Below are 27,900 nucleotides of genomic sequence, written 5' to 3' on the forward strand. Positions count from 1 at the left end.
AAGAGAAACAACACTGGGGATCATAAAATCACAAAAAGCTAACGTACAAGCTCAGCAGATAATGGGGAAGGCAAATGGAAGGTTGGCCTTTATTTCAAAGGGAATGGAGTGTAAAATGAAGGAAGCTTGCTAAAACTATGCAAGGCACTAGTTAGACCACACCTAGGATACTGTGAACAGTTTTGGTCCCCTTATCTAAGGAGAGATACAATGGCATTGGAGGCAGTCCAGAGAAGGTTCACTGGATTGATCCTGGGGATGGAGGGATTTTCTTATGAAGAGAGGTTGAGTAGGTTGGGCCATTACTCATTGGAGTTTAGAAGAATGAGAGGCGACCTTATTGAAACATATAAGATTCTTGACAGGGTAGATGCTGAGAGGTTGTTTCCCTTTGTGGGAGAGTCTAGAACCAGAGGGAATAATCTCATAGTAAGAGGGCGCCCATTTATGACAGATGAGGAAGAATTTCTTCTCAGATCTCAATCTGTGGAATTCTTTACTGCAGAGGGCTGTAGAGGCTGGGTGGTTAAGTATATTCAAGGCTGAGATAGACAGATTTTTAATCAGGGAATCAAGGGTTATGGGGAAAAGGCAGGAAAGTGGAGTTGAGGATTATCAGATCAGCCATGATCTCATTGAATGGCGGAGCAGACTCGATGGACCGAATGGCCTACTTCTGCTCCTATGTCTTATGGTCTTATAGGTTCGATGTCCAGGGAGCACTAATTTCTTTGTTCCGAAGGTGTTACAAATATCAGGGACAGTTTAGATCAGCAAGGGCCTGATTCCTGTCCAATGCCCACAGCTGGTAGCGGCGTGCGCATACGTGGGTGTGGGTGGACACGTGTGTCTGCCGAGTCCAGGTTCGGCTGCAATGTTCCTAACCTGGTCAGACAGCCGGCAGACACTGAGTCGCGGCTCGCACTCTCTAACACTAGCTACGGGCCATGTGTTGTGGGTGGGGGTGGTTTCCCGACAGCCACTTTTGATGACCCCTCCAAACTGCCCCTCCCACTGTCCCAGGATAGAATACTGTACTGTCCTGCAGTGGGCAGTCTTATGATTTAATGGACAACCAGCTTGGTTTGTCCTTGGAGAGAGGGCCACAGGGCCCAGAGCAGTTGTCTTCAATATGGGCTTCAATGCAGAATGTTTCTCCAAAAAGATGCTCAACATCATCACCAAAAGGAAATTGGATAGCCAATTGAGCCAAATAAACTTGCAAGCCTGCGGGGTTAAAGCAGTGGAATGAGGCTGACTGAACTGCTTCACAGAGAGCCAGCATTGACTCAGTGGGCTGAATGGCCTGTGCCATAATGATTTCTCTGACACTAGCTACTAGATCATGGCACCATCAAAGCTGTTTCAGCCCCGACGGGTATATAAAAATAAACTCCTGATAAAGCCGCTCAGAAGGGCAGTAAAAATGCTCATGTTCTGATCAGTGTTCCTGTAAAGAGAGAGCTTACATCTTCACAGTTCAAAGCATTTTACAGTCCTAGACATTGGGCAGGTCATTGACCTCCTTCGATAGTGAGGTAAGGTGGGAATTTTTAAAAAAATGCAGTAGATTGTTTTGAAAATGTTTTGAAATGCTCAAATGGAAAGCGTGATTGAAGCTTTGAACAGGCAAGTGGATAAATATTTGAATGATTCAAAAGGTTGGTAACCACCAGGCACAGATTCAAGGTAATTGGCAAGAGGCCTAGAGGTGAGATAGGGTGAATTTTTGTTTTGCACAGTGAGTTATGATCTGGCATGCACTGTCTGAAAGCATGATTTAAACAGAATCGGTGATAATTTTCAAAACTTAGTTGAAAGGAGAGAAAATTGCAGGGCTATGGGGATGGAGCCTGGGGGTGGGGCTAGTTGGATTGTTCTTTAAAATCCAGTGCAGGGATGATGGGCTCAATGGTCTCATAATGTATTGAGAAATGATTGGCTTTTTGGTGGGTAATGCTGATAAATAGTTTGTGTTCATACAGTTGGGTTTCATTTCTTCTTTTCGATATCTTTGGAGAACCAGCGAAGGTTTTAATTGCCCATTCTGCTGGTTAACACAGTTGTTGACCACTTACTTTCAACGAAACTGACAAACTCTCCTCTCACTGGTGGGCACTCGGTTAGAATCATTTCTCGAGTTGGGCTGTAGGGGGCAGTCACAGCCTCTCACATATCATCAATATAAGGAGAGGTTACATAAGGTAGGCTTATATGAACTGGATATGTAGAAGGTTAAGCGGTGATTTGAGGATCTTATGATTTTGAAGGGAAGGTGGATGGAGAGAAATTTTATCTGCTGGGAGGGGGGCGTGGTGTCGTCCTGGAGAGAGGGGACTGGACCTTAAAATCAAGCCAGGTCATTCAAAAGGGAAAACAAAAACAGAATTACCTGGAAAAACTCAGCAGGTCTGGCAGCATCGGCGGAGAAGAAAAGAGTTGACGTTTCGAGTCCTCATGACCCTTTGACAGCATTCAAAAGGGAACTTGGGAAACACCTTCATGCAAAGGGGTGGTAAAAATGTGAAACGCTCTCCCACAGAAGCAGTAAATGCCCCAACAACTCATTTATATAGCATCTTTAACATAATGGAACATCCCTTGAGGTTGCTTCACAGGAGCATTATGAAACTAAAAGCGTGACTCTGAGCCACATGAGATATGAAGTCAGGTAACCAAAAGCTTTGCCAAAGAGAGAGGGGTTTCAAGGGAAGTGCCTTCCAGGAAAAGTGAGGGAGAGAGGTGTAGGGGGTGGGAATTCTGGAACTTGGGGCCTAGGCAACTGAAGGCAGGGCCAACAATTGTGGAGCTAGCTCAAGTAATGTAAATCTAAGGCCGACTGACTTTTGTTTTTTTGGCTAGCCGTGGATAATAAGGGATTATGGAGTCAAGGCAGACAGATGGAGTTCGGATATAGATCAGCCGTGATCTCAGTAGCTGGCAGAACAGGGTAGAGGAGCTGAATAGCTGTCTGTTCCTAGGTTCCTACAAATCTGTGCCTCTAATTGATTATAGAGGTTCTATTTAAACCATTAAGACCAGCCTACAATTAAACTACTGCTCCAATATTTGAAGTTGATGGTGCGGGATGCATAGTGGAAAGAAATAAAAGCTGCAATATTAAATTATATGGAAGATTATTCCCGTGGCCCTGTTTGGACATGTATTTTGTTTGTCCTTTCTCCCCACAAAGAGTATTGTGAATCTGGCAGCTCTTAAGGCCAACAGAGACATGTTGCTTGAGATCTTGTCTGGAAGACATTCAAGTAGTGTAAGTACAGTCTGAAAAACACCAGCCCTTGTGAGTAACTGAACTGTACTTTATGTCAGATTAAGGTGAAAGCACCGATCACAGGTTGCACCTTGAAGCTGCGGCCTTGGCTCTGTCCCCTCGAATGGTTAGCACCTGAAAGGCCTTCGTGTGTTGACTGCTCGATCTCAGCCACAGTGTCAAGGAGGTGTACAGTGGGGGGGTGGGGGGGGCAGTGGGTTGTCTGGTCTATGGACTCATGGAAAAATAGAAGCGAGGAAAGGAGCTCTCACTCGTAGAAGAATCCTAGAGTCTTACGTGCACAGAGAGGCCATTCGACCCATTGTGCCTGTGCCAGCTCTTTGAAAAAGGTGTCCAATTTAGTCCCAACATTTTCCCCATAACCCTGCAAATTATTCCTGTGCAATTATACATGTGCAATTGCCTTTTGAAAGTGATGAGAGATTCTGATTCTGCCACACTTTCAGGTTTGGGTTGCAAATCTTAACCCTCTTTGTAAAGAAATTTTTCTCCTCGTTCTTTTGCAGGTTACTTTAGATCTCTACTGACACAGTTGCTGGAGGAAATAGTTTCTCCTTAACTTGCCCATTCAGAACCACTCATTGTTTAACTAGCTCTGTTAGATCTCCCTTTAACCCTCTCTATGAGGAGAACAATTCCATTTTCCCAGTCGTGCAATCCAACCGAAATCCTTTACTTAGGCCATTGTTCAGCTTTTGGTTGAAGTGAGGGTACAGGGTTGGGAATATTTTGGCTGTCCTCTTTTCCAAGGTTAGCCCCTTTGCTTCAGATTCGGGTGTTCTGTACTTGGGGAAGCGGAAAATCATTGTAATTGAAATCTTGTCGTTTGGTAGGACAGAACTCGAGTGTTGCTAAAAAACAAGACGTTATCAAAGCTTTTCATCTTATACATGTCAGGACCTGCTCTCGAGAAATTGCTGATGGTAACGGGGGAGCAACAATTTATACTCATGAAAAAAGACTGCTAATTGGCTGGCAAGTGAACTCTGATTGGCGAAGTCATCGCCATGGAGAATGCAGCATGGGACAGTTAACTGCCCAGCTTTGTTCAAATTCAAACCGGGCAGGTCGCCTCTGATTGGACAACCCACTGCTCCACAGGACCTCTCCTCTGATTCCATCCGACCATGAATATTTAAATAACGTGGATATTTTTAGGCCTGGGGATGAGCATTTCACATATACTAGCAAGTTCTGAGGAACAAAGGGACCTTGGCGTGTGTGTCCATAGATCTCTGAAGGCGGAGGGGCATGTTCGTGGGGTGGTGAAAAAGGCATATGGGACACTTGCCTTTATCAATCGAGGCATAGATTACAAAAGTAGGGAGGTCATGTTGGAGTTGTATAGAACCTTGGTGAGGCCACAGCTGGAGTACTGTGTGCAGTTCTGGTCACCACATTATAGGAAGGATGTGATTGCACTGGAGGGGGTGCAGAGTAGATTCACCAGGATGTTGCCTGGGATGAAACATTTAAGTTATGAAGAGAGGTTGGATAGACTTGGGTTGTTTTTGTTGGAGCAGAGAAGACTGAGGGGTGACCTGATCGAGGTGTACAAGATCATGAGGGGCATGGACAGGGTGGATAGGGAGCAGCTGTTCCCCTTAGTTGAAGGGTCAGTCACGAGGGGACGTAATTTCAAGGTGAGGGGCAGGAGGTTTAGGGGGGATGTGAGGAAAAGCTTTTTTACCCAGAGGGTGGTGAGGGTCTGGAATGCGCTGCCTGGGAGGGTGGTGGAGGCGGGTTGCCTCACATCCTTTAAAAAGTACCTGGATGAGCACTTGGCACATCATAACATTCAAGGCTATGGGCCAAGTGCTGGTAAATGGGATTACGTAGGTAGGTCAGGTGTTTCTCACGTGTCGGTGTGGACTCGATGGGCCGAAGGGCCTCGTCTGCACTGTGATTTCAAATTCTCTCATGATGTGAAGGGGGTGAAGTTCCGATCGAACAAAACATCTGCGTGTTTTCAGCCCTGGATGACCCCCTTCACCACCCCCCCTCCCCTTCCAATTTAAGCCTCTACTATGGGTGGTTGGCAAAACTGAGCTAAAGTGTTCTATTATTTTGCAGGAAAAGGGGTAAATGCCCAAGAAATCAGTTAAATATTGGGTCCTGCGCAATCCCCTCTTGGCTGGCTCTGTGAAGACCTGTTTGATTATTTTTCTTTTTAATTTCCTTTTTTTTTCAAATTATGATATCTCAGCTTCCAGACCTTCGCTCTCTAAAACAGATTAATAGCCTCATCAAGCGTCTGTTCTCTAAGGCAGACCCTAGCGCTCTCCATCTATCTCCACACCTGCCACTATCTACATGCCAGTGAACAGAAAACAGATTGTGTTCCTTCTCCTATCTGCAATTTCACAGCTAATCATTAGCGTCCCTCTCTGCGATTTTCTACTGCCTCCACATAACAGTGTGCTTCAGTGAGGATCTTTGATAGATTGAACCAATTTTGCCGTAATCTAGATGTGTTCATTGGGGAAAAGCAGCGCAGACACATTTGAAGTAATTGTTTCCAGTTTCTCAGTGCCGTTGTGCTTTAACTGTGTTACCTGTACAGAATGAGGAAGAGCTCCAGCTTGTACCTCAATTGCTGAACCTGTCCAGTGGTGGCAGTGAGTTTTGCTGTTAACTTCAGTGCACCTAGGCTGCAGAGGAGATAACCAGCCCTTCCTAATCTTTCTGCAGTGCCTCTGGAGTTAATTGGGTACGAGTCAGGGCAATTAGGAGTGGCTTGTGTTCCTGGATTGCTTCACACTGACCCTCTTGGTGGAGGATGAGCATCTGTGGGGTCTGGGTTTTGGGGGCTATGGGGTCATCCTTGATATACCCTGCAGATGAATAATGACCACTTTGGTGAGGTATCTTATCAAACAATCAATGATTTGCAAAGAGGAGTATGGCAGAGGGAACACTGGATAGGAATTGAAGTGTTCTGCCTTTAAAGCACCTTTAGTACTACAATCACGCAGACTCATTGGCCTCCTTCTGTGCTGTAAAGGTCTTTCAGCCCTTGTCTCCCTACCAGTCAACAAAGACCTGACTACACTAATCCCATTTTCCAGCACTTGTCCCATAACCCTGGAGGCTGTGGCAACGCCAGTGAATATCTAAATACTTCTTAAATGTTAGGAGTGTCTGACTCAACCATCCTTTCAGGCAGTGAGTTCCAGACTACCATCACCCTCTTGAGTGAAAATATTTCTCCTCAACTCCCCTCCTGGCCTTCTACCTCTTACCTTAAATCTATGCCACCTGTACTAATGGAAAAAGTGCCTTTCTATCTTTCAAACTGGAGGAACAGCACCTCATCTTCCAACTAGGCACTTTACTGCCTTCTGGACTTAATATTGAGTTCAACAATTTTAGATCATGAACTCTCTCCTCCATCCCCACCCCCTTTCCGATCCCTTTTTTCCAATAATTTATACAGATTTTTCTTTTCCCACCTATTTCCATTATTTTTAAATGTATTTCCATCCATTGTTTTATCTCTACCTTTTAGACTATTTTGATCCCTTCCCCCACCCCACCCCCACTAGGGTTATCTGTATCTTGCTTGTCCTGCTTTCTACCCTTAATGTCACCTATTAGCACATTCCTTAGCTAATATCACCACTGTCAACACCTCTTTGTCCTTTTGTCTATGACATCTTTTGGTTATCTCCACCTATCACTGGCCCTCTATCCAGCTCTACCTGTCCCACCTCCCCTTAAATCAGCTTATATTTCACCTCTCTTCTATTTTTCCCTAGTTCTGTTGAAGAGTCATTGGGACTCGAAACATTAACCGTGTTCCTCTCCGTAGTTGCTGTCAGACCTGCTGAGTTTTTCCAGGTATTTTTGTTTTTGTTTTTGTTTTGGATTTCCAGCATCCGCAGTTTTTTTTGCTTTTAGCTTTTGCCTTTCTACCCACCCTATCTATGCCCCTCATAATCTTATACACCTCCATCAGGTCATGGCTCTGTTTCCATTTCACACCATGGACATCCAGTGCTCTCTGAGTGATGCTACCTTTTAATTGCAGGACTGTCAGTGTCCAGTGAGCTGGGAGTGCCCGATGTAAGACCCTCACTGCTGAGAGGGAAGCAACCTCGCTCAGCTGCAAGATAAGAAAAGTGCAATTATGTAGCGCTTTTCATGACCACCAGACACCTCAAAGTGCTTACAGCCAGTGAATTACTTTTGAAGTGTAGCCACTGTTGTAGTTTAGGAAACAAAGCAGCCCAATTTGCGCACGGCAAGCTCCCACAGTGAGCAATATGGTAATGACCAAATAATCTAATTTTGTGATGTTGATCAAGGGACAAATATTGACCAGGGCACCAGGAGGGTAGCTCCCCTGCTCACCTTCAAAATGTTGCCATGGTATCTTATGACCACTTGAGTGCAGGCGGGTCCTCAGTTTAAAGTCTCACCTGAAAGATGGCAGCTCTGACAGTGACAGTACTGCACTGGAGCGCTAGACTTGATTCCTATGCTTGAGTCCTTGAGTGTTCTTAAGTGTTACATTCCATTTTTTTAATGATTTTTAGAAAGCGATCTCCGCAATTCCTGGCACGACAATCCAGCAGAGTGCAGGAAAAGACCTGCAAAACCTTGACCATATAGGAAAGAAGGCACCTTGTCCACCCACCTGCTCAGATGATGAGATTAGTGAAGTAAGTTTGTCTGAGTGGTAGAAATTCTGGAGCTCAATTTAATTTGGCGCTGGACCGGTGCAGTTGATTGGATTAACTTTCTTTATTCAGGAAACAAACTTTGCACAACTCTTAAAACCCGTTCAATTTCAAGCAAGTGTGATGCACACACATTAATAAAAATGTGCCTGACTGCTTTCATGTAGCAGAAAAATCCAACGTTTACTCCAAATTTTAGTTGATGATTTACTAATGTCTGCATTCAACCTCCTCCCTTTCATTCCCCTTTTAATGAAGATGGATATTTGTGCTGCAGCATTCGTCTGCCTCATCAGTAATTAAATCATCTTCACTTATAGTGATTTATTTTGGGATACAACATTCCACATAAATTATACAGTACAGTAGTTTCGGATTATTTATGTATATAGCAGTAGTTTAACTGTATTCTAAATGGCTTATTATTATAAGATTGCATCTAAAATTAGCACCTTTTTTTTCGCTACTTGAAAACTGGGTAGAGTCCTTGCGACTGCTGATTACATATGGTCCCCTATTGGAAGGGGTGTGTCTCAGGGACTTAGTGACCCTTTTTTCTTGTGTTGTTCTTCCTTGCAAGATTCATCCTAGTTCTTGAGAAGCTTCTTTGAATGGATGGTTTGGGTGGGGGGAGGGAGGTTGAACTTCCCTGATTTACTGACCCCCATCCTTTTTCCCCTCCTGTCAAAGGGTGTGTCAGAAAGGAACTGTTGGTTATTTATTGCTTAGTATTTAGATGAATGTGTATTTTTTTTTCACCCCTCAGGATGATATATTCCGAGAAATACCGGAACGGTATTCAGACAAGATGAGCAAAATGAAGGAGAAAGCAAGTGTCAGGTTTAAAGGAGAACAATTGCCATTGAATGATGTTCCTTCTAAAGATAATGTAAGTACTGCCAGTGAAAACAGCCTAGTAGTGCCTGACGAGAGAAAGCAAATGACTGAAGTAAGCATTAGGAGCCAGTCTCAATTGAGCTTCTTTTGATTTTATGAAGGATGATGATTCTACTGAAGTGTTTCTGATATTTATGCTCTAATGTTAGCCTTTTTCTCCCACTCAAAGTTTTCAGTGACGATTGCTAAGTAGAATCCTTCTAAGCCAAGGGCTGAAATGAAGGCCCATTTGGTTGCACCCAAGTGAACAAAAGCTGAGTAGGAGTTCCTCTGTTGAAAATGGGAGTGGTATTAGCGGAAAGCACTACGAACTGATTGGACATAATCACCATTTAATTCATGTGCCCCTCTCTCTGTTGACAACATATATGTGAAATATTTTTTGAACAGTTTATTTAAGATATTTATTGTGTTCCCTGAGACTCCCTTCATTGTTTGTCACTTACTTCGAACTCTGATGTTGCAGATGGGAGGTGATGGTCTGTTAACTTGTTAATCTGTAAACTCCTGACTGGATTTCATTGCAACATGTTTGTTTAGTGCATGTTAAGGGGATAATGAATTTAGGTGGACATTATCCATTTTATAATCCATTTCTTCCAACCTTTGCATAGAGTTAGCTCAGTTGATTTGAGAATTAGCATGTACAATAAAGCATGGTGCTCTGAGATTTACCCTGACAGCATAGGGGTGTGCTGTGAGTTATATTGCATCAGTGACTACATGCCAAAAAGCTCTTCCTTGGCTGTAAAATGTTTTGAGTTGTCCAGAGGACCAGATAAAGCGCTATATAAATACAAGTCTCTCTTTTGAATGCAAATAGATTTGATGGGTACAATGGTGTTAGAAAAAGAAAGACTTGCATCTGATAATAGGTGTTTCATGACCTCAGAATGTTCCAGATGCTTTACAGCCAATGAACTATTCTTGAAGTGTGGTCACTGTTGTAAGGCAGGAAAACGGCTGTCCTTGCATCTGAGGTTTTGAGTTTGAAGGCAAATTATGAAATTGATTTGTGTACCTCTGTGAATCGCTGTTTGGCACCAGATAAATAACCACTAAAGATGCTGGAGTGTGGTAAAACCCAGCTGGTTCACTAATGTCCTTCAAGGAAGGGAGCCTGGACTAGCCGTCACTTTGTGGTTGACCATACTGCCCTCTGAAGTGTCAAGGCAATGAGAGATGGATAATAACTTTGACCTTGGCAGCATTGCTCACATCTCGAGAACAAAGGATGTTACCCTGGTGTAGATGGGTGTGTGCTGTGGGATAGAGTGGAGTAAAAGACGATCTTACCCTGGAGTGGTAAGAGTGCTTTGAGCTGAGGTTGAGCATTGAGATAGATTGGCAAGGTAGTGAAGAATTCATACTTTGTACTAGTCGGGATCATTTCCATACCAAACACAGGTGAGTATGCGTGAAATGCAACATAACAAACCTCTTCCAAAATTGTTATTTCCAGAATGTTGTTTCTTTTTAATGTATCTTTTCATGGGATGTGGGTGTCACTGGCAAGGCCAGCATTTGTTGCCCATCTCTAATTACCTTTGGCTTGTTAGGCCATTTCAGAGGGCAGTTACGAGGGGCCCTGGAGTCACATGTAGGCCAGACCAGGTTAGGATGGCCGATTTCCTTATTGGTGAATGAGGTGGGTTTTTAACTGTTGCAATTGGCAACAGTTTCAAGTTCACCACTCCTGAGACTAGCTTTTAATTCCAGCTGCCATGGTGGGATCTGAACCCATGACCCCGGAGCACTCGCCTGGGCCTCTAGATTGCTAGCCCAGCAATATTACCACTGTGTCTCCTGTCAGCTGGGGTAGAATAACAGAGTGACCATTAGATACCTAAACTTATTTAAGCCAAATATGTGTTTGGTTAAGTGACTAACTGAGACAGTTACTAACTGAGCAACAGTAAGAAATGTGACGGTCAACGCACACTCTTAAGTATGTACCAATCTATTTTCTCCCCTTTTCTAAATGCCAATGATTCCTGCTGTGTTGGGGGAGGGTCTCTGCTTTCTCCTGTCCCCTAAATGGTTATTCTTCCCCTGAACCTGGACGGTGACTATTCGCAAGCCACTCGCACCCCTGTGTGAGGTGACTGAACTGACACTTCCCATATTTAAAAAAAAAAAGGCGTGAAAAAATGCAGCTCGTTTGGCTGCAGTTTTCCCCTCCCGTTCGGATACCCAGCCAGGCATTGGCATTCCTGGCGTTTGGATGAGTGAGGGCCCTGAGGGTTTCTTCCCTGCCTTGTCATGTGCTTCCAGCCGTGAGTGATTTATGGTCAGCATCACGCACAGGAAAACCCCATTTAGCTCTCAACTTGCAAACTGTTTACACTTTACAGAGAGAAAAAAAAAATCTAGAAAGGTAATCTGCCAATTATCTGTGTTTTTGATTTAATCTCTATCAGATATAAACTTAGGGAGCTGGGGGAAGGGAATTTACGGATGGTTTACATGGAGCTGTGTAGGTGGCTGGGGCCAGGTGGGTTGGAAACCAAGTTCAGGCCGTACGGGGAGAGTGGTTTTCAACATTTTTGGGCAGGTGAACCCTCTCCAAGTATAGACACACTATCAAGGTCCCATTCCCAACACCTCCCAAATATTGTCACGCTTAACACAGAGACCTCCTGATCTAACTTTTGAAGGACTGGTGTCAGTTATCAAGGGAAAACCTTTGGCATTGCAGTCCATGCGCAGCAACAGAAATAATAAGCCAGCACATCGGAAATAACAAAAATATTGAATGCAGAATTCTTGAGATGTCAACCCGCAGCATTACTTGATCCAGGCAGACAGGAATCTTAACGGCCCCACCAAATGTTTGGAATTTCTTTTAGGGTCTTCTCGGGTAGGGGGTGATCTGTTTATTACTTTCAAGGTTGGGATACCAATTGCTAATGTGTTAATTTTCGTCTCTGCCGCTGCTGTGTTTGTATCACAGTTTGTGCCAACTGTTTAGTTTGAAATGTTTTATAGAAATTAGTCTGGGAAGTTGAAAGAAGTAGCTGGGTTTAAAGGCACATTATAATTCTCTTGAGTTTTGGTTCAAGGACACCTGGAGCCAAACTGAGTCGGGAGCTGGTGTGTGATGTGAGTTCAGAAGGCTTTGCACTTCAAACACACTCTGGATCATAAATCAGCATAGCTCTATGCTGATGCCACAATGTAACCCTATTAAAGGAATCTCTACATTAATCAGATAAATCTGCCATGTTTGCAAGAGAGAAAAAAAATCACTGTAGAAAAAAGTTCACTGTAGAAAAAAGTTAAAAGATGCCTTATCACCTACTCAAGACTGACATGTTCCCAGAACACAAAAGAAAGAAGACCAAGGTACAAGGGTAGGCTATTCAGCCCCTCCATGTTCTGCCACTCATTTACATCAGGCTGATCTGTATCTTAACTCCATCTACCCGTCTTGGTTCTGTAACCCTTTTAAACAAAAGCCTTAATCTTAGTTTTGAAGTTTTCAGTTGACTTGGCCTCAACAGCTTTATGGCGGAGAGTGTTTCAGATTTCCACTCCTCTTTGAAGAAGTGATTCCTGACAATGTCTCTGAATGGTCTAGCTCAAATTTTAAAGTTGCTTCCCTATGACTGGACTCCCCCTCCTAAGGCAATGTGTGTCAAATTGCACCCGCACTGGCTCAGGTTGCACTCTTGTCTTTGACCCACAAGGTTATGGGTTCAAGTCCCACAAAAAAAGGCCAAGTGCAGTACTGAAGGAATGCTGCATTGTTGGAGGTGCTGCCTTTCGGATGAGATGTTAAACCAATGTCCTGTCTGCCCCATCAGGTGGACATAAAAGATCCTTTGGCACTATTTCACAGAAGAGCAGGGGAGTCTTCCCTGGTGCCCTGATCATGTTTATTTACCAGGATGACACCACAGCTCTGAGGTTATACCTATCAAGAAAGGATGACCAGGCTGAGTCCTTCTACTCTCGAAATTCTAAGACTGAGGAGTGACCTAATGGAGGTGTTTAAAATTGAGTTTTTGATAAAGTAGATACAAAAAGTATTTCCACTTGTGGGGAAGAGCAAAACTTAGAAACCGTCAATACAAGAAATCAAATGTAGGGAATTCAGAATAAACTTCTTAAACCAGAGAGTGGTGAGAATGTGGAACTCATTAAATATGTGGCAAATATTATAGAGGCATTTAAGAGGAGGCTAGATAGGCTTGATGGAAGAGCAAATGGTGGGTTATGCAGATATATGAGGCTTGAGTGAAGCATCAAGGCCAGTGTTAACTGGTTGGATTGAATGGCCTGTCTTGTCCTGTATATCATATGTAATTATATATAATATCCTTGGTGAAGAGCACTTTTTGTTTTTTGATTCATCGACATCAGCTGTTGTCTATTTTGAATCGCATTCTGACAATGATTCTGTTTGTCTTCATTGGCTCAGTTAGCAGCACTTCGCTTCTCTCACTCAAAAGGTCGTGGGCTCAAGCCCTTAGTCTAGAGAATTGAGCAGATAATCCAGGCTGACACTCCGGTGCGGTACTGAGGGAGTGCTACACTGCCGGGGGTGCCATCTTTCGAATGAGATGTTAAACTGAGGCCCTGTCAGTCCCAACAATGCCATGACACTGTTGAGAGACGATCAGGGCAGTTTTCTCCCAATGTCAGTCAACGTTGATCCCTCAACTTTAAAAAGAGAAACAGTTGCTGCAATCATATAATGTTTGTGGAATCCAGCTGCGTGCAAGTTGACTGCTGTGTTTACCATATTCCAACAGTGACTATTCTTCAAAAGTAATTTATGATGTCTTAAGGTTGTGAAAGGCGCAAGCTCTTTCCATTTGTCCTGGACAGTCGCCTCCCAACAGTTGAGTGTCTCATCAGTGTAGTGAGAGCAGCGTATTGCTGCATCGACTTTTCACATCAAAATCCTGGTCAGTTCTCCATGAGTTACAAAATGTGTGGTGAAGAGAATTGAATGATTGTAATTCAATACGTGCTTTCTGCTGATATTCATAAAGTACTGAAGCAGCACTGTCCTGGATTATAAGCAGCTTGTCATCCATTGTTCTGCACCCCTGACATTCCTTCCACATCATCTATTATTCTATATTTATTCAGTGAAGTGAGTTATCACATTGGCAAAATGACATTAATGGCACCAACTAATAGAATGTGTCATTTCACACTTATTGACTTTGTATAGATCCGCAACTCTACCGTTTCAAGGAAGCATTGGTTTAGTCACAGAGAACTAATAAAGAATGAGGGCGTCAAGGGAAAAAATCTGAGAAATCTTTAATTGCCGGAGTTCAATTTTCATTGTACAAGGCCAGTTTCCATTTTCTGGTCTATTGTTAGTAGATTTTAAAATCTTTCAAGCTGATGATTTAATATATTTTCAAAGTCTCTGTCTAAAGTTCAGGTTATTTTAATATTTAAAGTAAAGACTCGAGAATTTAGCCTGTTGGGTAAGTGAATTCAATGCTCTGCTACTGAGCCACAGATCCCAGGAGTGTCCCAGTTTAGATCAATTTGGTGCCAGCAATGGCTCAGCTGGATGCACTCTTGCCTTAAGTCAGAAAGTTGTGCTTTGAATCCCACTCCAGAGTCTTGAGCACAAAATCTAGGCTGACCCACCCCAAGTGCTGCAGTGTCTGAGGTGCTTTGTGTGAGACATTAAGCTGAGGCCCTGCCTGGCCCACCAGATGGTCATAAAGACTCCCTGGCTATCATTTCAGAAAATAGCATTGGAATTTTCTCTGGTGGCCTGGCCAATATTTATCCATTAATTGCACACCTGGCTGTTACCACATTGCTGTTTGTGGGAGCTTGCTGTGTGCAAATTGGCTGCCAGGCTTCCTACAAAGCAACAGTGACTGCGCTTCAAAAAGTAGGCTGTAAATTGCTTTGAGGTTGTGAAAGATGCTATACAAATGCAAGCTCTTCCCTCTGACTCATCTCTGCTCAGCTGGTCTCAACCCAAGTGTGTGGAGGTGGGGATGGGGCTGATACCTGAATTGGCCATAATGTTCCTGAGCTGGGGAGGGAAATGTAAAATGTACAAATTAGGAGCAGGAAGAGGCCTTTTGACCACTTGAGCCTGCTCTGCCATTCAATAAGATCAGGGCTGATCTACCTCAGCTACACCTTCCAGCACTAACCCTTATCCTTTGATTCCCTTAATCACCAAAAGTCTGTCAACCTCTGTCACCAATAACTCACCAATGGGCATCCACAGCCCTCTAGGGTATAGAATTCTAAAGATTCATGAACCTTTGAGGGAAGGGAAATGTGAGGCAAGCCCTTATTGCTTGGTTGCTATGCAGTGATCCCTGCCAAAAAATCCCATCTGTTTAGATCATGTAAGGATAGGATCAGACTTTGATGCAAGCCATCACTTGTCCAGGTCCACACACGAGGAATGGTCAATTGGAAGGGGTTGCAGTGAGTAGCAGTGAAGCAAGCCAGCTCCTGGGGAGCCAAGCATGGCATGAATCACTATTCTCAACAAAACCAGGGTGGGAAATCCACACTCTGTTTGGGAAATGGATCTGATTGCTTTCTGCTTTTCTCTCCTCTCCTCCATCCCTCCCTGTCATCACCAGAAGAAACATTCTCACAAGAACAGTGGACATACCAAGGAAGCCAGCCCCCACCACAGCAGAGACCTTAAATCTCACAGTACCCCACCAGCTGGCTACAAGGTTAGTAAGGTAGGTTTTTCAAAATGGGCCTTGCATTCTGTAAGTTAATTGTTCATTGGAATTATGTAAACTAGAAAATAAACTGGTTGTTGCCTTTTCAGAATAGTTTGTTTTCTTTCCTGCTGTAAACTGTAGACTTCTGCCTCGGAGTAGTTCCACAGGCATTGGGTACCCCTTCCAGGTGTGAACCAAGATTATTAGGTTAGTTGACTGCAGGAGGCATCACTGCTACATCTCATCCTATTACCTGATCTTGGCTGCTTTTTCCAAGGGGGGTGGGGATTACTGGATAGGTTTGTAGAAACAGGAACCTTGTTTTAATGATTTTTTAGCCTATATTGTGCTGAGGTAAAGTGTACTGCCCAACTTCCACTCTAGCTTGGATCAACCCATAGCGGACGGGCAATCTAATCTGAAACCTTTGGGTCCTTATGACTCAGTTGCAAACGAGGTTTTCCAGGGTATTGGGAGAGCTCCTTAAGCATTTCTCTAGACTGCGTGTTCTTAGTTAATTATTAGGCAGGGGAGGGCCCTGTGCTGCATTGACATTAGCAGTAATAACTACCTTTGTTTAATTATGCAGCCCCATTACAAAGAAGGGGCAAATGTGGGAAGTGGGATTTTCAACCGATGGTGCAAATTTCAATTGGTGCTTAGACCAAGCTTTGAGACCTGACTGCAGACATGGAGGACTATCCTTGAAGGTAAAGTCAACCTGGTCAGCATGGGAAGGGGAATTGGGACTAAAATGCTACAGCTTGATCTCTGATTCATGCTTTAGCTCATCAAGGCTGCACTCTGGAAGGCTTGCAGATTTTCCTTATACTGACGGTTGGCTCCGATCTTTTCTTTTGGTACGTGTGACACAATCAGCAGCTTGTGTTGAAATTGTTGGCCAGCTCTGGGTCTGTCCTTTTGCTGCATCTTGGGCTTGAAACCCAGCATTGTTGTATCGTTCTGATGTGAGTTAAATGAATCATACCTTCAGATGGCAAGGGAGAGTAGCAGTCCACAGGGACTGTGTGTGGTGCTTGACATTTGTCCTAGGCACTGTTCAGACATTCTTGATTGGCTGTCGAAACAGAGCAGCACTGCCTCATGCTGCTAATATTGGATCTCTTTGTTCTGTCTCCCTTTTTTCTTCCTCCCGTGTGTACTTGTGCTCTTTAACTTTCTCTCTCTCCCTCTCCTCCCTTCTCTTTCTCCTTTCTCTCTCTCTTTCTCCTTTCTCTCTCTCTCTTTCTAGTTTCTCTCTCTCTCTCTCTCTCTCCTTTCTCTCTCTCTCTCTCCTTTCTCTCTCTCTCTCTCTCCTTTCTCTCTCTCTCTCTCTCTCTCCCTATCCTCTTTCTCTCTCACCACCGTCCCCCCACCCCGCTTTGTCCCTGGGCGCAGAAGTAGACGTACTTATGACCAGTTGAGATCATGTGGATTTAATATTAAAAACCACAGTGTAGTTTCCTCCACTGATTCTCCATCTGCTACATCAAAGCTTCATATTAAAAGATTGGTCTGGCAGATTGAGTCCCATTATTGCACATTATGAGAATATAGAGTAATCAAATGTAATATCTTTTAATTAACAGGCTGGCAAGGACATTCTTGTAAAGGGGCACTCCAGCTCAAATGCCATTTCTGAAAAGGATGGACCAAAGAATCCAATACACACAGATCCACGCTCTGCTTTAATTCTGGCAAAAAGGGACAAACTGATGAAGGTATATATTTTCTATGGTGTTTGCACCCCCCCCCACCGACTTTGAAAAATAAAATGCCACCTGGACATGTGCTTGCTATTGGAACCATGAAGATGTTATCATCAGTGAAGGCACCTGCCAGGGTGAATAAATGTTTTTTGAAAAATTTGTTCATGGGATATGGGCATCACTGGTAAAGCTGGTATTTATTGCCCATCCCTAATTGCCCTTGTAGAAATGGTGGTGAGCTGCCTTCTTGCTGCAACCCATGTGGCGTAGGTACTCCCATGGTACTGTCAGGGAGGGAATTCTAGTTTTTTGACCCAGCGACAGTGAAGAAATGGCGATATAGTTCCAAGTCAGGATGATGTGGGGCTTGGAATGGAACTTGCAGGTGGTGGTCCCATGGCTCTGCCACCCTTGTTCTTCTGGAGGTGCAGTTGTGGAAGATGCTGTCAGGGGACCTTGGCGAGGTGCTGCAGTGCATCTTGTAAATGGTACACACACTGCTGTCTCTGTGCATTGGTGGTGAATGAAGTGAATGTTTAAGGTGGTGGATGGGATTCTGATCAAGTGGACTATTTTGTTCTAGATGGTGTCAAGCCCCTTGAGTAGCGTTGGAGCTGAATTCATCCAGGCAAGTGGAGAGTATTTCATCGCACTCCTGACTTGTGCTCTGTAGATGGTGGGGTAATGTGTGGCGCAAGGTTAGTGTGTGTGGCGCATTGAGTAACATCATGCCCCTGTGGTTGAATACCCTTCTCCACTCACTGTGGGGCTTGCTATATGAGGAGTGGCCATACAGCAAGGTGGATTTAAGTTAGTTAATTAACCTTTCACAGATCACCGCAGAATAAGTCCAGGTGAACAATGACTCTTCCTCCTGGCAGTAAGAATCGTTTGTGGAATGGATTTGAGTGGTTTCAAACTTAATGCCACCTGGGCACAGGCCAGAGGCCCAAACAAGTGTTGTAGGAAACGGGAATTATATGCAGCAGGGGATTCTATTGTGAGATTAAGCCTGTTTGCATGTTGTTGGGATGGAATGCAGGCAAATTAATTTTGCATCCGATTTGTGCAGTACCTGATCTGAGACGGCTTGATAATGGTAACAGCTCAAGTAAAAACCTTTCCCCAGCTAGGAGTTATAAGTGTACCTGTATCGTTGCTCTGAGATTTCCCAACTAATTGAAAAGAGGATAAAACATGGAATGGGCAAAAGCCATATGACTGCTTTGCGTAATTTTTAAACTATATTGTCATGGCCCCCACCCAACCCAGAGAAACATTGATCCATCCAGAAAAGCTTGTGTTTGACTATCACAGCGGCAGGCTTAAATCTCTCCAAGATCTTACTTTCCTACCCTCCCCAGTAGCCCTATCCAAGTTTTGCTAACCCTGTGCTGAGAGAAATTTCCTGGCATTGGTTCTAGGTCTGCCTTTATCCACTTTGAACCCAAGTCCCCTCCCTTGTTTTTTTTAAGTTGAAGTGGCTATTCCAGATTTATTTTTTCTACACCACATCCTGTCACTCTGTTCTTTTGCAGTGGCCTCCTTTCAATACCAAAGAGCCCTGACTTACTCCCTTCTTTCCCTGTAGCTCACTGCCCTGACTTTAGGGTTGGTTTGAAAGGGTGTGTAACGTTGTGGACAGGAGGGTCAGGTCATGCCTGAAATTGAAAACTTCAGTTATCATGCTATGATGCAAGCAAACCTTGTAACTGCACATCTCTTATTGAGGTTTCCTGGGTAAAATGACACTCGTTGTGGCTGGAAGTGAGTCAGTGAAGTGGCCCCTTTACTGGCAGCTAGAATGCTCTTCATGTCTTTATAATGATGATGAGGTTTGAATGAATGTCTCGCCCTCTGATAGAATAAAATCCAGTCAGGAAACTTTAGGTTGCACCGTGATGTCTTTGTGAAAACCCCATTTGGATGACGGGCACTAAGAAACCAGTTTGGACTCAAATTTTCAACACTTGGTTCTTCACATATAGAGCTTCTTTAACAAACAGCTGAGAAGTCCTAACAAAATTAGGATTTACTGTTGTCATCCATGCATTTCTGCTGGAGGCATTGTAATCAGAAGCAAAGCTATGGTGCATTTACCTTTGACTCACACAGGGGCTTCTATGGTCAGTTGTAGCTCTCCATTTGCTGCCTCTGCTGAGATCAAACCTGGCACAGACCAGGACAAGTGCTTGCTAGCTAAGCAACTTAGCCAGCATTAACATAGAGCCCTGGTGTAGGCACCTGTGTGTAACATTTGACTTTCTTTTCTTGCTGTAGACCTACAGATTGGACTGTGAGACCTTTGCCATTGTAGCAAAGCAACTGGTCAGCCAAGATCCCACAATAGAGAAGCAGGTCCAGTTAGCTCTCAGGAAAAGTCTGCAGCTGATTGGTGAGCGATGTCTGGGAGAACTGAAGAAAAGTATCGCAAAGTACGATGAAGCAAATGCAGTGAAGAAATCAAAATGAGTGTTACTGTAAAGACTTGCAACCAAGTGTTCACATCAAATTTTGGCATTTACCTGGTGGCTTTCTCTGCCAAAATTTATTCTCCTTCCTTTCCCTTCTGAAGGTTTTGGGGGGGAGAAATTTGATCGTGCAGCATCTATGTCGACTTGCGTTGATTTCCCTGGGGGTGGGGGCAGTGCCGTGAGCCATGGAGGTAGCGCTCCGATACGCTTTGTACACTTTATGTACATTTTAAATGCAGCCATTTCATGGGGCTGTTGGAAATTTGTAAATGGAAAATTGTAACAGAGGCAGGAGTTAGAGCTCCTTAGCTTTCAATTAAAGTGCATTATGATGAAAGAAAAATCGACATTGCAATGGGTGACATCCTGAGTTGTCTTATCTTTTCAGAAAAGATCACTTTTCAGTTGTTCATCCTTATGTATAAAAAGTTGGAGAGAATTTGCAGTGCAGCAAGTGAAGCATTGTGCAGAGGTGTTAACAGGGTCATGCAGAAGAAACAGACACACAATTAGGGTCCAGGCCTTTGGTAGTTGAGCAAGTGTCGACAAAAGTTCAAGAAATGATTCCTACCTGTTGTGAGTTAAAATTGCGCTGTATGTTCATGTCTTCCAGTGTGTAGTTTGGATAGAATTGCAAAAGTTTTTAATTCCCCGCCATTATTGTTGCAAAAAATAAAGCTTTTTTTCAAAAATGTGTTAAATGATTATCAAACTATTACTGTCTGTGTCCTTCCTTCTACCCATGCACCACCCCCCCCCCGCCAAATCTTTTCCCTGCTTTTGTTCTACTGGACCACAGACCATCTGTTTGGCCCTCCCTTGGTTTATAATTCATTATTCAGCAATTGTGAATGGATGGCTTGGCTTCCCGACTCAAACCACAGAGAGCATTTTCTTCAAAGTATTTGCCACAATAATAACTTGGACACAAAACTGTGGAGACTGCAATTGTTCTCAACTGGCCCAAAAATGCACAGCGTAGGCACCACAATGATACTGAAAGTTCACCACCAGGCCCCCACCTACACTGCTTTATAATAAAAGCAAAATACTGCAGATCTGATATAAAAAGAAAACTAAAAGTGCTGGGAAAGATTAACTGGTCTGGCAGCACTTGCGGAGAAGAAACAGAGTCAACATTGAGTCCGATGAACTGATTTTATGCTTTAGTTTTGTGCCGTGGTTGACAAAGCAGTCTGGTCTCAAACTGCATCACCATTGTCATTTTTACTTTTCTTCCTAACCCCCCCCCCCCCCCCCCCCCACCCACTGCACTCTGTCTCCTCAATCAATATTGTCTCCTTTACCCTCACCTCCTGAAGACACTTGTCTCAACCTCATTTGACATTCGGTCTCACGGTTGCCCCGCTTGTCCTTTGCGTGGGTGACTTGGCTTCCCAGCTTCACCGACATCTCTCGTGATTGCTCCAGAAACTTGAAATTAAAGCCCAAAGCAAGCAGGTCTCTGTTTTATACAGCAATCTCTTTTTGACGAATTTATTGTCACTGACAGGCTTACAATAAATTCTGGCAATTTCTTCTGTAAATAAGCATTTGACATTCCAAATATTAAAGCACATTCTATTCAGCTTGTACATGCACCTAATAAGCATAAATAACATCCACAGTAATTAAATATGCATAAAATGCTATATAGAACACGTTATATAAAAATGATTTTTATAGTCATTCTGTAAATTATGATATTTGTATTTACAGGAGCTTCAGCAAAGTTACCTTTAGGTAGTTACAAATTCAATAATGCTGGTTTATTAGCCACAAAAGGGGTTGAGCTGAAACTATCGCAGCTAATGTGGGCACACAGCTTGGATACTGCACCCCATGCCTTCAGGGATATCAAAGGACCAGGTCTCTGTATCCAGTGTGCAGTTGTGCTCACAGACTAATATGGGCATGATGGGGTTTTGAATGCTGCAGCTTCATATTTACCCGAAGAAGCATCTCATTTGGATAAACTCAAAAGCAGAAACTCCTGGAGACGCTCAGCAGGTCAGGCAGCATCTGTAGAGAGAGAAAAACAGAGTTTAATGACTTTTCATCATTGGAAGTGTTAACTCTGCTTCTCTCTCCACAGGTGCTGCAGCGTTTTTGGGTTTTATTTCTGATTCCCAGTTTCCACTGTATTTTGCTCCAAATGCACTAGTCGCTCTTTGGTAATTCACCATAGCAGGCAAATCTGGCAAGCTATTGGACTGTTGAGGGTACGATACATGAGCCTGGTGTCTTTGCACAAAGGATATCAGCAAGGGTGATTATATAGTGACAAAGAACATGATCCCCATTAAAAATCAGTTAAGGTCATGTCGATGGAGAAAGACTTACTAGCTTGTACAATTGATTGAAAATTGTATAATTCGATCAATGAAAACAGTTGGTGTTAATGGGGCATAAGAACCAATGGTGCACTTGGTAAACTGAGCATACAGACCAGGAGGTCCCAGATTCAATTCCTGCTGTGCAGATTTAGCTGTTTGATAGTAGGATCACTCAATTGTTGGCTTAATTTGATGAGGATGGAGAAAATCAGCCAGCGGTCCATTCCTGCCTGCTGTGACTTAATGCTGGAAAGTACGAGTGTGTACATGTCATGTCCTCATTGTGACCGAGTAGCTTGCTAAAGTTGTTGTCCAAGTTTACACATGAACACTGACCATTTGGACAAGGTACGAGAGGGCAACTATTAGCAATGAAAACATAGCCCAGCAATGGAACCACACCGGAGCAAAGAGGGGGAGACATTGTCATCAAAAAAAGCCTCAAAGTCATCGGGAGAAACCTTTACTTCAAATCCATCTTCCATTTGATAGTATTTAACATATATTCACTACAGGTTTAAATACACAGCCTTGCCCAGGATTAAGAGGCTGCCTAGGAAATGATGCAGTTTTTGTTCTTGTGCTCTCTCTTCCTCTGTGATTTGGCTCTCTGTGCCAGCATGAGGTCAGGTACCACATTAGGTTGACGAGGCTCCAGACTGAAGTGGCAACCGTTGCTTGTTTTCGGTTGTGGGATTGGTTGTCCTAGAAAATAGCCCTCTTCTTCTGAGTCAGAGGAAGAGGAAGAACACGTTGAGCAGCAGCCATCATCATCTTCACAGCACAAACTGAGAAAGTTATTCAAGGTGATGTTCTGAAGGCCACTGTCCCCTTCCCTGTAAAAGGTTTGTTGTTTATGAGACAGCTTAGCTTGGGGCTTCTGACATATGGTTGTCTGTATTAACTGGTTATAATGTTCCAAATAAGTATTGTTATTAGCGCTTTCCAAAGATCGCTCACTGATTGTGTGAAGAGCCTCATCAGAACATGATCTCTGAACTCTTCTTGATTGGTGACGATGACTTCGGTAGTTACCTTTATGCCTGTATACTTTCCTTCGAGTTTGCTCACTCATCGGTGTCTGCTGGCACCTGGTTCTTTCCTTGGGCTTTGAAAACGTGGTATCACAGAAGGTGATTTGTTGGGGTCTAACTTGGGCTGCAGTCCTTCTTACCGGAGACATGGACTCTTGCTTCCACCTTGACGTTTGCGCCATCCCCTCTGTTTGCTTGGAGTTCAAGGAATGGAGGGACTCGGTGCTTCTTTTATGGGAGAAGGATTTAAGAATTCCAAAGTTGCTTTGTTGCTCAAATTCCTTTCCTGCTTCGAGGTTGTATTCTTGGTCAGGAGGACTGAATGGTTTTTGCAGTTTGTGGTTATCTTTGTTTGAAGCTCCTAGGGGAAGAAATGGAACTTATTAGATGGTAAGAAATTAAGCTCCCTCCTATTCCAGCCGATACAATATCAAGGGAGAGCAATGCATTGGCACATCATCTGAACATTATGAAGTTGAAGGGAAAGCGCATACAGAAATTGCATAAATCTAGGCTGTTTATATCCAGTTTGTAGATCGATGATGCTGAGAGTCTAAGATCAGGATAAGAGTGTTATCTTAGGGATGGGGACCTATATTTAATAGGGGAACAATATACTGTCACTTAAATCCATTTTGTTTTTGTAAATAGGATTCCCAACATGTACAATTATTTTTCAAGCTGTAACCAGTTTTGATGCATCTTTAGTACGACTACTTACATGGATTTTAGCTAAACTCATCATTAATGTTTCAAAAGTCATTCTTTAGATTGAAGCTGTATTTGACTGCTTTGTCTTTTCAATTAAACTGTTAAAGATTTTTTGCAGTTGGCTTTCTCTTTTCAAAAAAAAGTTTCTGAAAATTTAAGAGTACTGTATATACAATCTCTGAAATGAAGTTTACTTCAGACATGGAGGAATCCCACTGCAGTTATGGATGGATTTGGCTTGTGGCCCAAATGATCACAATGACTGGTCAGGAACTCGGAAGTTGGTTATCCCTAAACTGTACAGCTGGTTCAGTTGAGGACTATTAAAGGGAACTTTAAACAGCTGATTGAATAGTTGCTCAGCCTTTCCTTCAATAGGTGCAACTCAGAACATTGGTGCAAACATATGTTCGCCCTTTTCCTGATTTTACTCCGTACGTTGCTGTAGAGCGTCAGTCATGGCTCAGTTGGTAGCACACTTGCCTCGAGATCTCAAGGCTTTGGGTTTAAGTCACACTCCATGGCTTGGACATAAAAATCAAGGCTGGTGCAGTACTGATGAAATGGTGCACTACTGGACCAAGGCCCCTTCCTGCTCTAGTTGTTGTAAAAGATCCCATGGCGCTATTTTGAAGAAGAGCAGGGGAGTTTTCCCTGGTATCCTGGCCAATATTTATCCCTCAATCAGCAACACGAAATAACAGATTATGAGGTCGTCATCATATTGCTGTTTGTGGGAGTTTGCTGTGCACAAATTGACTGCTGCAATTCCTACATTACAATATTGACTGCACTTCAAAAGTACTTCATTGGCTGTAAAATGCTTTGAGACTTCTGATGGTCATGAAAAGAGCTGTATAAATGCAAGTCTTTCTTTTGTTCTTGATCCATTCACTGGGCACCGGTTATAGTGCTGGTGAGCACCAAGCAACATTGCCCAGGGGTGCATCACTAGTTGAGGTTATATTTTAATTCAGATTTTGTAGCTCAGTCTCGAGGAATCAGTTCCCAGCATTCATAATGTTCAGTCAGGTTTTTGTGGGTCCTATGTTGGACCCATAGACCCAGGTAAAGCCAGGCTACAGAAAACAAATACAGTAACCGTTTGGCTCACTCCAGTTTCTTGCATTTTGAGTCATCCTTGGGCTGCATTTATAGTTAACCAGTGAAGGACAACTAACATTACCTATGTCATTGCTAACATGTGGATCATGCACAAGAGTATGAACAAGAGTACAAACTGAGGCAAACATCTTTCAACAGTAGGGGACTGCCACATAATTGAACATCACTGATCACTATAAGCAAGCATGAAATCGGATGAGATGTGGTTTTGGAAGGCAAATTCTGATCATTATAAGCAATTATTGGTACAAATGGTGTTCAGTATAACCAGACTTCAAGCTAATTCACAAGTGCAGTGTTGTTGGATTTGATGATTTTTTAAACAAAAACTAAAATATGGAAAAGATTTGGGCAACCTACAGATCTTGCTTTTACATAACCCTCTTTGTAACCCATTAATTACTTTTTGAATTTTAATTACTGCTATGGTGTAAATAAATCCAGATACAAGAGGAGATGGCTTAGTGGTAATGTCACTAGACTAGTAAGCCAGAGGCCTAGCTAATGCTCTGGGGACATGGGTTCAAATCCCACCATAGCAGCAACTGGAATTCAAGTTCAATTAATAAAACCTGGAATTGAAAACTAGTCTCAGTAATGGTGACCAAGTAGCTATTGTTGTAAAAACCCATCTGGTTCACTAATGTCCTTTAGGGAAGGAAATCTGCCACCCTTACCTGGTCTGGCCTACATGTGACTCCAGATCTACAGCAATGTGGTTGACTCTTAACTGCCCTCTGAAATGGCCCAGCAAGCCACTCAGTTCAGGGGCAATTAGGGATGGGCAACAAATACTGGCCTTGCCATGAAAAACAAAAATCAGAAATTTTCTTGAGCCTGATCATGAGAGATTGGCAGAATCCCCAGATAAAACACGTGAATAGGATTTCCACTGAATTATGGTGGCTTGGCAAATCTGTTTGTGATTTTGGTGGAGACATAAAGGTCACCATAAGAAAAAACAAAAACAAAAATAACTGGAAAAACTCAGCAGGTCTGGCAGCATCTGGGGAGAGGAACACAGTTAACGTTTTGAGTCCAAATGACCCTTCAACAGAATTAAGTAAAAATAGAAGAGAAGTGAAATATAAGCTGGTTTAAGGGGGGGGGGTGGGACAAGAAGAGCTGGATAGAGGGCCAGTGATAGGTGGAGATAACCAAAAGATGTCACAGACAAAAGGACAAAGAGGTGTTGAAGGTAGTCTTTGTCCTTTTGTCTGTGACATCTTTTGGTTATCTCCACCTATCACTGGCCCTCTATCCAGCTCTAACTGTCCCACCCCCCCTTAAACCAGCTTTTTTTCACCTCCCTTCTATTTTTACTTAATTCTGTTGAAGGGTCATTCAGACTCGAAACGTTAACTGTGTTCATCTCTGCAGAAGCTGTCAGACCTGCTGAGTTTTTCCAGGTATTTTTGTTTTTGTTTTGGATTTCCAGCATCCGCAGTTTTTTGCTTTTATCTTAAGGTCACCATAAGAACTTACTCCTCGAGTAATGTCTTGAATCTATTATGTTCACCTGAGGAGGTTTACTGTCTCATCTGAAAGATTAACTTCCAATAATAATAGTGTAAAATAATTCCTTATGACAGGAGCTGCCATACAATTCCACTTCATTGGCTGTAAAATGCTTTGGGCTTTCTGAGTCATGAAAGGTGCTGTGTAATTGTAAGTCTTTTTATCCTTATGAATTTTATCAGAAGATGACTTTGGTCTTGTATTATTTGGTCTTTGGTCACAGACTTTGCTCTTGTATTATTTATTATTTAGGAGCTAGGAGGTAATATACTTTGGCTTCACAAAAGGTGGAGGTCATGCATTCTGGTTCGCAACTTAAGAGTTGTCGTGTTTGAGATGAGAAATGCCTTTTGCCTTTATCCTTCATCATATCATAATTGTTCTGCTCTTTCATTGATACTTTACGCTTCCAAATTTTAGGCTATGATCAAATTAAAAGTGATGGGTAAGCTATGGTTTCTCCTTAAAGTGTAAGCTCCAAGGGGAGGTGAAATGGCTAAGGGCAAGATGTACTTAAATCATTAATCAGTTACCAAGTTCGAGCAATAGGTGATGATTAATCAAGATATGGATCATAAACTCTTGCTATTATCTATTTAATAGGGGTTAGTTTGACAGGAAAAATTGTCATGCAGAAAAGAACTGGATATGATGCAGTTTTTTGTATCGTGTGTAGGTGACCTTGTGACACTGGGTAGCATTTGCGGACCCGCCCCAGGACTTGCTGACCAAGGAAGGTGCATTTATAATGCAGCCAAACAAGGTTGAGTATCAACCTGCAAATCCTTCCAACACATGCCAATGGCAGCTGGTAGAGCGGGAGAGATTCCTGGTTAGCCATGTGAAGAAAAGAGCATTGGAGCCTCCAGCATCAGTATCCATAGCTCCAGACTACAACATGCTTATAAAAGTGTAAGTTGTCACAGCAACTCAGACTCCCTGAGTGAACTGTGACACACCATCACCATACATGGTCATGACAGTGAAGAATAAATGAAGATAAAGTATTGTGGAAAAGAGGGACATGGGCAATTGACTATTCAATTCACAGGCCCTAATCTTGAACAGTTGGGTAGATTGCTGTTGTTAAAAGCTCACTCCAATACACTTCTGGCCTCAGTTTGGTTCACCTCCATGCAAATGATCCTGGGGCTTGAAAGTCAGCCGTGCTCTCACAGAAGTCCCGCCCTGATGGACGTGCCTCTTACCTAGACAGCTTAGGCCAGTGTGCAAGCAGAAGATACCTTGATGAGGATTAAGCAATAATGCATTGGCTTTGCAAATCCTCAGTGGCTCTGTGCAAATGGGAATCTACTGTTGACCTCTGCTCCTGACCCCACTGAAGTAAACTTAGGTCAGGGCGAGGTCAAAGGATTTTTCCTAAAGTTGCCATGTCCTTGCAATTTCGAAGGTATTCAGGCTCGGATGTGGAGGTGGGCACC

General features: G+C 43.2%; 2 protein-coding genes across 12 annotated transcripts in view; one reads left to right on the forward strand and one right to left on the reverse strand.

Moving 5' to 3' along the window:
* The window catches only part of LOC121282233, a 67,804-nt gene extending 47,358 nt beyond the window's left edge, over nucleotides 1-20,446 (forward strand). For 5 of the 8 annotated variants that reach the window (XM_041195840.1, XM_041195839.1, XM_041195838.1 and 2 more), the window contains 6 exons: nucleotides 7,831-7,956; nucleotides 8,741-8,863; nucleotides 15,459-15,566; nucleotides 17,141-17,272; nucleotides 17,844-17,888; nucleotides 19,541-20,446. In XM_041195840.1, the coding sequence (XP_041051774.1) occupies nucleotides 7,831-7,956; nucleotides 8,741-8,863; nucleotides 15,459-15,566; nucleotides 17,141-17,272; nucleotides 17,844-17,888; nucleotides 19,541-19,732 (726 nt within the window). In that variant the 3' untranslated portion in view covers nucleotides 19,733-20,446. The remainder of the gene's footprint in view (nucleotides 1-7,830; nucleotides 7,957-8,740; nucleotides 8,864-15,458; nucleotides 15,567-17,140; nucleotides 17,273-17,843; nucleotides 17,889-19,540) is intronic. The other 3 variants (XM_041195841.1, XM_041195842.1, XM_041195845.1) reach the window with 3 other exon arrangements.
* A 752-nt stretch (nucleotides 20,447-21,198) lies between these two features.
* The window catches only part of LOC121282295 (prickle-like protein 1), a 121,468-nt gene continuing 114,766 nt past the window's right edge, over nucleotides 21,199-27,900 (reverse strand). For all 4 annotated transcript variants that reach the window (XM_041195950.1, XM_041195947.1, XM_041195946.1 and 1 more), the window contains exon 8: nucleotides 21,199-23,465. In XM_041195950.1, the coding sequence (XP_041051884.1) occupies nucleotides 22,624-23,465 (842 nt within the window). In that variant the 3' untranslated portion in view covers nucleotides 21,199-22,623. The remainder of the gene's footprint in view (nucleotides 23,466-27,900) is intronic.

Source organism: Carcharodon carcharias, chromosome 9 (assembly GCF_017639515.1).
Source record: "Carcharodon carcharias isolate sCarCar2 chromosome 9, sCarCar2.pri, whole genome shotgun sequence".
In the NCBI taxonomy this organism is placed as follows: Eukaryota; Metazoa; Chordata; class Chondrichthyes; order Lamniformes; family Lamnidae; genus Carcharodon; species Carcharodon carcharias.